This window comes from Hyla sarda, chromosome 6 (genome assembly GCF_029499605.1).
Source record: "Hyla sarda isolate aHylSar1 chromosome 6, aHylSar1.hap1, whole genome shotgun sequence".
In the NCBI taxonomy this organism is placed as follows: Eukaryota; Metazoa; Chordata; class Amphibia; order Anura; family Hylidae; genus Hyla; species Hyla sarda.
Genome location: NC_079194.1, coordinates 59380077 through 59391888, shown reverse-complemented (window position 1 = coordinate 59391888; position 11812 = coordinate 59380077). Strand labels below are relative to the sequence as shown.

The following is an 11812-nucleotide window of genomic DNA, read 5'->3' as shown; positions in this document are numbered from 1 at the left end:
CCAATCAAAAATCTGTGGTCAGACTTAAAGATTACTGTTCACAAGCGCAAACCATCCAACTTAAAGGGGTATTCCGCCCCTAGACATTTTATCCCCTACCCAAAGGATAGGGGATAAAATGTCAGATCGCCGTGGTCCCACTGCTGGGGACCCCCGGGATCCCCGCTGCGGCACCGCGCTTTCATTACAGCACAGAGCGAGTTCGCTCTGTGCGTAATGACGGGCGATACGGGGGACGGAGCAGCGTGACGTCATGGCTCCGCCCCTCGTGACATTACAGCCTGTCCCCTTAATGCAAGTCTATGGGAGGGGGGCGTGACGACCGCCACGCCCCCTCCCATAGACTTGTATTGAAATGGGTGGGCTGTAACATCACGAGGGGCGGAGCCGTGACGTAACGATGCTCCGGCCCCTGTACCGCCCATCATTACGTGCAGAGCGAACTCGCTCTGTGCTGTAATGATAGCGGGGTGCCGCAGCGGCGATCCCAGGGGTCCCCAGCAGCGGCACCGCGGCGATCTGACATCTTTGGATAGGGGATAAAATGTCTAGGGGCGGAATACCCCTTTAAAGGAGCTGAAGCAGTTTTGCAGGGAGGAATGGGCAAAATCCCACTGGTAATCCCATGTGGCAAGCTCAGAGAGACTTATCCAAAGAGACTTGGAGCTGTGATTGCCGCAGAAGGTTCTACAAAGTATTGACTTTAGGGGGGGGGGGGGGGGAATAGTTATGCACATTGACTTTTTCTGTTATTTTGTCCTATTGTTTGCTTCACAATAAATAAATAAAAAAAAACAACTTCAAAAGTTGTGGGTATGTTTTGTGAATTAAATGATCAAAATCCTCAAACAATCCAGGTTGTTAATTCCAGGTTGTGAGGCACCAAAATATGAAAAAAGTCACGGGGGTGAATAATTTTGCAAGGCACTGTACCAGCTGAAGAATAAACAGATAAACAGGCGCTGAACGGCCACACTCCTACAAGATTTCTGAAGGTGCGGAAAATCCTGCACCCTGGTAAACGCTGTGGGCAAAGTTTACATCCAATTTACTGTTGTCCTTCTTTTCTTCGTTTAGTGTTTTTTTAAGGTAAAACAAAAAAAAAAATCTAAACTATATCAATAATTGGTCTATGTACCAACAGACACCAGAAAGTGTCCTAATAGAGGTAAATATACCTAAAACATAGGAAAGCATTACATCATTTTATGCCATAAGACATATTCATTTACAAGTTCCATCACTTTTCTTAAACTGTACAAAAAAGGTAAATTAAAACACTTCTATGGAGAGTCCACACGTCTCGTGAGCATATTATTCACAAATCTTCACTCCTTTTTGTTACATCATCCTGGTAACTTCAGGTTGGCTCCATTTGTTTAACAAAAGTTTTGTTGGAGAAATGTGAACGGTGTTAAATTCCTTGATCTTCAATTGTTCGTCCACCAGGAAAGAAGACCCAGTCCAGGCTCACTTATGGACCCCTAACAGAAATGGAAACAAGGGCCAAGATTTATTATTTCAATTCTATACGTTTCTCACCTGTTTTATTGGGGCAGACAAGAAACTGTGGGTATAGGGTGGTGACACTAGGAGGCTACACCAAGCATTAGCCCATCTTGCAGACAATGAGCTAATCTGTTTTAGCTTAGTGTCTGTAGGAGGCAGACCTCGTCTGCTCTTCCCCTTTTAACTGATTACTGAGGTTTATCCTCTCACTATATTTAGGTGGGTGGTCAGTGTGGCCACACAAGATGTATTATGCCCTGAGGGTGCCAGAGCATAAGATCAGGCAGCATGGTGCCTCGTTCTTTCCTGTGCCACTTCTCACCAATCCCCTTGTCTGCCGCTGCAGTCTGAAGTGCCGGTACCCCACTCAGAGTGCAAGGTTGTCAAAGGAGCGACCCTGCATGCACAGGAATGTGCCGAACAGGTGAGTATAGTGCAGTTGGGGGTCACCCTCTGCTTTCAATTCCTGTCTAGCACCTTCTCAAAGGGGGGGGGGGGGGGTACACTGAGGAGGTGGTCCTGACCATTTACACAGCCACATTTCCCCCTCTCCTGCAGCATGGTCAGTCACATTACCTCCTCCTGTAGTCAAAGTAAGGGTATGTTCACACAGCGGAATATTACAGCAGAGTCCAATTGATTTCAATGGGATTCTGCTACACTGTGTACACGGTAGAATTTCCGATCCCGGCATCCGCAGAAGGAATAGACTTGTTTATTCTCTTTGTGGATTTTCTCGGAAAGGCATTGCCGCCAGATTATTGAAATGTCGGGAATGTCTGAACAGGTTTTCCGTGTGGACATTCAGCACATTATACGCCATGGCCTTACTGTGGTGGCATACCCTCTTTGATCAGATTTCTACCCTCAACTGCTATATGGGACATCTGTCATATGGGGCATCTGTCCCACAACAACACCTGTTACATTACCCCTCCGTTCCATAGGTGGACTTATTGTGCTCTACAAAATACTCTCGGCTACTATATGGGAACAACTGTCTCGCTAGGAGTCGGTCCCAAAGTGCTGCTTTCATAGGCAAAATAATTGGGCTTGTAATGTCTCCTGCCTTGCCTTTTGGAGATTGTGTCCTTGCCGTGTGGTCCCTCTGATCTCCTCCTTCCATGTTGGAATATATGTGGCATTTATGCTTTTCTTACATGGTGTGCTCCTCATGGTCATTGCTCATCAATAGTCACATTACCCTCTCCCTAGGCAGAGTGACTGTACTATGCAGGATACTCTCTTTTGTATTCTGGAGCACCTATCATACCTTGTAGCCAATCACATCACACCCCTCCCCTTTTTATAGGCTATGTAATCTGTGTATTACACAAATGGCTGGAAAAGGACTACCCTAGAGTACCACTTTATATATGGCTTCAGTGTCTTCATCATCCAAGCAAACACATTTAGTCATATCTGCGTCTCCAGTGTGGACCCCTGTAACATTGCCATTGTCTAGAACGGTGTTTTCCAAACAGTGTGTCTCTAGCTGATACAAAACTACAACTCCCAGCATGCTGGTTGTAGTTTTGCAACATAGTTAGTATGATCGAAAAAAGATAAAAGTCCATCAAGTTCAACCAGGGGATTGAAGGGAAGGGGTGTGATTAGATTTCTGCAAAAGCATTAAAGGTTATTTTGTTCTACAAATGTCTCTAACCCTGTTTTAAAGCTTTCAACTGTTTCTGCTGTGACCAGTTCCTGAGGTAGACTGTTCTATAAATTCACAGTTCTTATAGTACAGTTATTAGTTTAGTTGCGCGTCTCTGCACCTTCTCCAGCTCCACAACATCCCTTTTATGAACTGGTGCCCAAAACTGAACAGCATATTCCAGGTGAGGCCATACCAATGCTTTATAGAGGGGTAGTATTATGTCCTTGAGTCCATGCCTCTTTTGATAACAATGATGACAATATTCTGCTGGCCTTAGAAGCAGCTGCCTGACACTGCATGCTGTTCTGTAGTCTATGATCTACAAGTACACCCAGATCCTTCTCTACCAGTGACTCTCCCAGTTTAACCCCATACGACATACGACGCATGCAGGTTATTAGTACACAGATGCATAACTTTACTTTTAACCACATTAAACCTCATTTGCCAAGTGGATGCCCAGACACTTAGTCTATCCAAGTCATGTTGTAACTTATGCACATCCTCTATAGACTGTACCGTGCTACAAAGCTTGGGGACACACTGTTTGGAAAACACTAACAATGACATCGATTATTTTTCCTCTCCCTTTTGAAGGGGTTATCAAGGAATCAAAAAACAGAGCCAGTTTCTTTCAATACCGCTCCCCATCTGTCTCCAGGTTGGGTGTGGTTTTGCAGCTCAATTCCATTGAAGTGAATGGAGCCAAGTTGTAATAATCTCTGTTTTTGGATTCTGGATAACCCCTTTAATATTATGTATACTTGATCTAGCCTCTTACCACTAATGTGTACGGTGCCTCTTTACGTTGCGTCTCTTCTGCAGCGGTGGAGGAGGATGACTCGGAAGCACTCGGTCCAGTTGGAGAAGTATCTATAAAGGTCTCATCTACAACGCGGAATCGGATATCTTCACCGATATCCATGTAGAGGTCATGAGCGCCTTCCTCTGTTTCATACTCCCAAACCCAAACTTGTTCCGCCTCATCACTGGAATAAATGTTTAAAGGAAAAATACAAGCCAACTTGTGAACATTTCAAAAGGGGGGGGTGGTTGGTTACAAGAATTAAAGGGATCGTACAGTTTTAGAGAGACATGGCAGCCTTTTTTTTTAATTTTTTTATTTTTTTTTAAACATAAAAACGGCACCACTGCTGTCCACAGTTTCGGTGTGGTACTGCAACATTTCTGTCAGCAAGAGAGGGATTTGGGGAGAGGTGGGAGAGGAGGGGCTGAGCTGGCTTCAAAGACAGCAGGTGCCAACAGCTTACACTCACCATTGATCACCAAGAGCGGCCATCACACATGGTGTTGGTCATTTAACCCCTTGAATACCGTGATTATTAGCAAGTGCAACATTTGTAAGCATAAATGACCTGTGATGCATGTGTCCGAACCCCAAATGGCACCCCTCAAAATGTGATCACAGAGGTCAATTGTTTCCATGGCAGCCAGATGCCCTCTCAAGGTCTCTGTGCCTGCCATGGTAGACCTGCTTGCATAGCGCCAATTCAACTGATCAATGCAATGCATTGGGTCAGAACTGGGAGATTTTAAACACATGTATTTAACCTCTTAAAAAGGAGTAGTGCAGTGAAAAATGAATCTAAGGGATAAGTTATAGATCGCGGGAGGTCTGAGCGCTGGGACCCACCGCAGTCTGCCCCCCGCATATCTATGAAATACATGGAGGGGGCGTGTCGGCCTGCGCTCCATGCGTGGGTTGGCACGCCCCCTTCCAGCAGACTGCCGGGGCCCTGTTCAGGAGATCGCGAGGGCTTAGGGCTTGTTTTTTGGGGGACTAATTGTACTTTGCAATAACACCTTTCTTTAGAATATATGGTGAGGGTAAAATTGAATCAAAAGACCCATCAACTTCTACTGCTTTTAAAAACAGGCTAACTTTTTGGACAAAATAATAAGTATGTTAAAAATTGTCCTATTCTGACCCCTATAACTTTTTTTCCCCGTATACTGGGCTGTATTAAGACAAATTTGTGCCATGATCTGTAGTTTTTATTGGTATTATTGTTTTGATGGAATTTTTGGATCACTTTTTATTCTTTTGCTTTCTGACAAAGACCAAAATATGATAAATTCTGGTGCTTGGTATATTTTTTCCAAATTTATGCAGTTCACTGTGCAGCATCATAAACAAATCATTTGGACATTTCTGCACAAGGCGATACTGTATATGCTGTGTTTTTTCTTTTTTTTAAATGGCAAAGGGGGTGATTTATAATTAATTATTAAGGGGTGGGGCTTTTATATAATTTTTTAAAACTTTCTTTAGATTTATTTTACACTTTTTATGTCCCTATAGGAGACTATTAATAGCAATCATTTGATTACAATGTACTATTCAGTACTATGTTATACTAGAGTAGTGATCAGTACTATGGGCGATCCTCTAGTACAGCCTGACTATAAATGTCTATAATGTATTTTATCAATGCTGAAGCAATTGCCCCATTCAGGAACTGTTACAAATCAATCCTGGCTACAATAACATTACTATCTATACACAGCATGGATGCTTTGGAAAGGATACAATTTAGCCGGCTGCTGCAAGGACTCCGGGGGTATAACAATATCATCGAAGAATCCGAGAGATACTGAGGAATAAAGGGAGAATTATTACACTGCCTTGTCTGGAAAGACACAAAATAAGACAGATGTCAAGTGAAATAACAAGCGCACAGCTACTTCCTCCTAAGATAAATACATTTCTTCAAGGAACAGAATGATAATGCTGCCAGATGCATAAAAAACAAGATCACAGGATGTCTGAAGCTGGGATGTCAAATACATTATATTTTAAAGGTCTATTTATCGTTCTAAGGTTTCATTGGTCGTATTACGTTTAAATGTAAGGGGTATTCCGACTAAAATTAACTTATCCTCTATCCCAGCAGTCGGACCCCCTGTGATCTCTCATTTATCCACTATCATGTTATTTAAATCGAAAAAAAAAACTCTAAGATTATAATCTGTGCACACATAGCAAATATAAATTATGAATTACCGTATTTATCGGGGTATACCATGCACCGGCCTATAACACGCACCCTCATTTTACCAAGGATATTTGCGTAAAAAAAGTTTTTTACCCAAATATCCATGGTAAAATGAGGGTGCGTGTGTGCGCGTGTATACCCCGATACACCCCCAGGAAAGGCAGGGGGAGAGAGGCCGTCGCTGCCCGCTTCTCTCCCCCTGCCTTTCCTGGGGTCTAGAGCGCTGCTGCCAGCCCTTCTCTCCCCCTGGCTATCGGCGCCGCTGCCCGTTCTGTCCCCCTGACTATCGGTGCCCCGTTGCCTCCCCCCATCCCCGGTGGCATAATTACCTGGGTCGGGTCCGCACTGCTGCAGGCCTCCGGCGCGCGTCCCCTGCGTCGTTGCTATGCACGGCGCGGCGCACTGACGTCATGCGCCGCGCAGCGCATAGCAACGACGCCGGGGACGCACGCCGGAGGCCTGCAGCAGCGCGGACCCGACCCAGGTAATTATGCCACCGGGGATGGGGGGATGCAACGGGGCAGCGGCGCCGGCAATGGGTGCCACTGCCCCTTCTCTCCCCCTGGCCATCGGTGCCGGCAATGGGGCTCCGGCACCGATAGTCAGAGGGACAGAACTGGCAGTGGCGCCGATAGCTAGGGGGAGAGAAGTGCCGGCAGCAGCGCTCTAGACCCCAGGAAAAGCAGGGGGAGAGAAGCAGGCAGCGCCGGCCTCTCTCCCCCTGCCTTTCCTGGGGGTGTATCGGCGTATAACACGCACACAGACTTTAGGGTAAAAATTTTAGCCTAAAAAATACGGTATATGGCCGTAAATGGTGGCACCCCTTTACGGCCATATACATATGTATATGTTACACACACAAAATGAAGAATCACTGCAGCACTCACAAGTAGCGTAGCGTTTATTCAATCACATGCCAGCACGGTGTCTATATATATATATGTAAATGTTGACACCCATGAAATTTTTCTAGAAAATTAAGAATTTCTCACAGAAAAGGATTGCAGTAACACATGTTTTGCTATACACATGTTTATTCCCTTTGTGTGTATTGGAACTAAACCAAAAAAGGGAGGAAAAAAAGAAAATTGGACATAATGTTACACCAAACTCCAAAAATGGGCTGGACAAATTTATTGGCACCCTTTCAAAATTGTGGAGAAATAAGATTGTTTCAAGCATGTGATGCTCCTTTAAAGAGTACCTTTCATCAAAAAAAAACTTTTGATATCTTATAGATTAATGTATGCAGAATAACTTTCCAATAGCATGTTATTAAAAAATATGATTCTTTCTATTTAATTTTCCACTTTGAAAAAATGACCACTTGGGGTCTCCCTACCAGTCCTTTTTTTTTTTTTTTTTTTTTTTATTATAGATTTCAGACTCATGCTTGAGTCCTAAATCTCAGACTACAGCCAGGACACAGACAAACTCCCTGGCATGGAGCAGTGCTGAGTTTGTCTTTGTCCCGGCTGCAGTCTGAGATTTAGGACTCTAAAACTTAAATAGAAAGAAGCATATTTTTTAATAACATGCTATTGGAAAGTTATTCTGCATACATTAATCTATAAGATATCAAAAGTTTTTTTGATGAAAGGTACCCTTTAAACTCACCTGGAGCAAGAAACAGGTGTGGGCAGTATAAAAATCATACCTGAAAGCAGATAAAAAGGAGAGAAGTTCACTCAGTTTTTGCATTGTGTGTGTGTGTGTGTGTGCCACACTCCTCAACAGAAAGAGGAGAAGAGAACTGTAGAACCAAAATTGTGGAAAAATATCAACAATCTCAAGGTTACAAGTCCATCTCCAAAGATCTAGATTTGCCTTTGCCCACAGTGCGCAACATTATCAAGAAGTTTGCAACCCGTGGCACTGTAGCTAATCTCCCTGGGCATAGACAGTAGAGAAAAATTGCTGAAAGGTGTCAACGCAAGATTGTCTGTATAATGGATAAGCAGCCCCAAACAAGTTCCAAAGATATTCAAGCTGTCCTGCAGGCTGAAGGAGCATCAGTGTCAGCACGAACTATCCGGCGACATTTAAATGAAATTAAACGCTATGGCAGGAGACCCAGGAGGACTCCACTGCCGACACAGAGACATAAAAAAGCAAGACGACATTTTGCCAAAATGAACTAGAGTAAGACAAAATCCTTCTGGGAAAACATCTTGTGGACAGATGAGACCAACATAGAGCTTTTTGGTAAAGCACATCATTCTACTGTTTACCAAAAACGGAATAAGGCCTACAAAGAAAAGAACACAGTACCTACAGTGAAATATGGTGGAGGGTCAATGATGTTTTGGGGTTGTTTTGCTTCCTCTGGCACTGGGTGCCTTGAATGTGTACAAGGCATCAGAAATCTGAGGATTACCAACAGATTTTGGGTCGCACTGTACAGCCCAGTGTCAGAAAGCTGGGTTTGCACCAGCAATGAGTCCAGATCTAAATCCCATTAAACACCTGTTGAGAAATTTTGAAATTTGCTGTTGGGAAAAGGAGTCATTCTTATAAGAGAGACCTGGAGAAGTTTGCAAAGGAAGAGTGGTCTAACATTCCGGCTAAGAGGTGTAAGAAGCTTATTGATGGTTATAGGAAGCGACTGATTTCAGTAATTTTTTACAAAGGGTGTGCAACCAAATATTAAGTTAAGTGTGCAAATAATTTTGTCCAGCCCATTTTTGGAGTTTGGTGTGACATTATGTCCAATTTGCTTTTTTACCTCCTTTTTTGGTTTAGTTCCAATACACACAAAGGGAATAAACGTGTATAGCAAAACATGTGTTACTGCAATCCTTCTCTGTGAGAAATTCTTCATTTTCTTGAAAATTTCAGGGGTGCCAACATTTACGGCCATGACTGTATATATGTATAGTGAGATATCCCAGGGGAATTAGCTCAGGGATTATCCCTCTAACATCACAGGACACATTTTTCATACAGTAGTAACCAGGCCACAGCAGCTGCCTTGTGAAGAAGTTTATTAGGTTGCAGGTTTAACCAAACAAAATAAAGCCAAACAAATCCCTTGGCACTTGGGCCACTAACTACACATTTATAGCTTGCCCTATCTATGCCACGGGAGGGCTTATCCCAGCCAGTGTAAAACACATATACCCTGCAACCTTTTAACACACTGTTCACACTTAGCTTTATTTCCTCAGCCAGCTCATCTGATAGTCTCTCTCCTGGGGAACAAACACTCCTCTTGTTTTCCATGATAATTTCACCATCCACAATGGTGCCACTCTGTACTCGGTGTGTCCACCCCAGCCACCTGCTGTGTGCCCATCTGGCAAAGGGACACAGTGTCTTCCCCCTTGCATCAATCTGCAATCTAGGGGAGAGCAGCTAAACTGGCTCACTGGCTTCCTTAAAGGGGTACTCTGCCAGAAAACATCTTATCCCCTATCTAAAGGATAGGGGATAAGATGTCTAATCATGGGGACCCCCGTGATCTCCACCGGGCTGGCAGTGGTGTCCGGAATATGGAAGCTTGGGGCTTCTGTGTTCGTGACGTCATGCCCCCTCCATTCATGTCAATGGAGGAGGCGTGGCGGCTGTAGTCGCCAGTCATCCGGCACAGAGTGAAGTTCGCTCTTTGCACCCATATGAGTGCCGCAGCAGAGATCGAGGGGTCCCCTGCGATTAGACTTTGAATAGGGGATAAGATGTTTTCCGGTAGAGTACCCCTTTAAAACACCAGGTGGGGAATTCTGCAACCCTGGCTGAGTGTCACTATATACATATTGGTATGAAGAGGAGATTTTAGAACATTTGTTGTTGCTAAGCATCAGGTCACAACTATCCATCGCTGTAAAAATTTATGTTGCAGGCCAATGTTTCCCAACCAGGATGCCTCCAGAAGGCACTCTGGTTGGGAAACATTGTTCCATGCAATAGGAAGGTCACTTATGGATCCTTTATATGTGTCTTGCTTCATGGTAATAACTTGTCACACTCACCGTGAACTCCTTCAGGGCTGCAGCCTTTGATTTTCCCCATAAGGATCTCGTCAAGGAAGGGATGGAAGACAACATAGCGGAAATGGACTACAAGGGAAAGGCAAGACCAAGGCGTCAAATACTTGACTATTACAAATACAATAGAGATTTGTCAAAATGACTGCAAAGGAAAGGAGAAGCAATGCCCATAGCAACCAATTACGTTGCAGCTGTCATAAAAAAGGACTCCTGAAAAAATTAGAGCTGGAATCTGATTGGTTACTGTGGAAATATGAGTTATATAAAATAGCAGGCTTACCTACACAAGTACTACAAAGTGCACGGACGGCTGTGAGGCCTCATCTACAAAAGCAATCAGGAAGATACCCTATGACTAAGGTGTAACAGCCAAAACCCGTCAGTCTTACTCTTGTGTTCCGATGTGGATGTAAGCTGTTTTATGCAACTCGACCTGCGCCGACCCCCCCATAAAATGATATTGCATTATGATTAAATATCTTAGGGTGCCCTGATCACACATCTTTTTATAGTTTCTTGATTCGCCCTCCTGTTCCTTAGGTAAGAGGGTTTATAGTTTGTCTGACAATTCAGGTTATCAGTCAGATGGGTGGGAACTTAATTTTAGTCAAGGTAACTACACTGATCCCTCAACCAACAATATTTTCAACACAAAAAGAGAAACATAGCCACACATCCACCATTTGTAATTTGATCTACTTGCTTCTCAGCATAATAAAAAAAAAAAAAAACTAACAAGTTGTTAGTATACATTTTGATCAAAAAATACAAGCCCACTCGCCACGTCAAGGCCACCTAGTCAGAGTGGGTCCCTAACACTGGCATTGCGCCGGGCAGCGACCACTGCCTCAGAGACACCATGCCCACAGTGGGAACGACCCAGTGGCCAGGCAGCCCCACTGCCGCCTGACAAAGCCCCTGGCTCCGGGTCACACCACCCCACAGACAAAGCATCACAGAAACAATGGCCGCCACAGAGAACCACACCAGTGTGAACACTTACCATGTGCTCCCTGCCAGAGGGCTAGGGGAATGTAAGGAGGAAAACCTTATGCAGTCTCCTGGTAATTAAAAAGGCCTGGGCCGAATGGGTGGAGTGGAGTGCTGGCCATGGAAGAAGGGAGAGACTACAATGTACAACAAAAATAGAGAAACAAAGCCGCACACCCACCATTTGTATTTTGATCTACTTGCTTCTCAGCATAATAAAAAATAAAATAAAAAAAATGAGATTACATTATCATTAAATCTCTTAGGGTGCCCTGGTCACACACCTTTTAATAGTTTCTTGATACGCCCTCCTGTTCCTGAGATAAGAGGGTTTATAGTTTGTCTGACAATCAGTTAGATTGACGGGAACTTAATTTTAGTCAAGGTAACTACCCTGATCCCTCAACTAACAATATTTTCAATATTTTTCTGGACCATTGTAACTTAAAATCAGACTCAATATACAATGCTACAGACAGTCCAGATCTGCAAAAACGTGTCAATACCCAGAAGAACTCACCAATCAGAATGGGCATTTCACTGGTAAAACCCCTGTATTACTGAAGTGCATGCACTGACTGGATGTCTGGTAGTGCCTCCCTACAGTACAGGGTGGTATTAAATGTTTTGTAATACTCTTTACCTGTGCC

At 43.9% G+C, this 11812-nt stretch overlaps 1 protein-coding gene across 1 annotated transcript in view; it reads right to left on the bottom strand.

Moving 5' to 3' along the window:
- Positions 1 to 1186: 1186 nt before the first annotated feature.
- Positions 1187 to 11812, bottom strand: part of POLR3H (RNA polymerase III subunit H) — a 30509-nt gene continuing 19883 nt past the window's right edge. Inside the window, exons 4-7 of the mRNA XM_056523850.1 lie at positions 10155 to 10241; positions 5721 to 5784; positions 3951 to 4158; positions 1187 to 1484 (exon numbers count right to left, since the gene is read on the bottom strand). Of these exons, the coding sequence (XP_056379825.1) occupies positions 1431 to 1484; positions 3951 to 4158; positions 5721 to 5784; positions 10155 to 10241 (413 nt within the window). The 3' untranslated portion in view covers positions 1187 to 1430. The remainder of the gene's footprint in view (positions 1485 to 3950; positions 4159 to 5720; positions 5785 to 10154; positions 10242 to 11812) is intronic.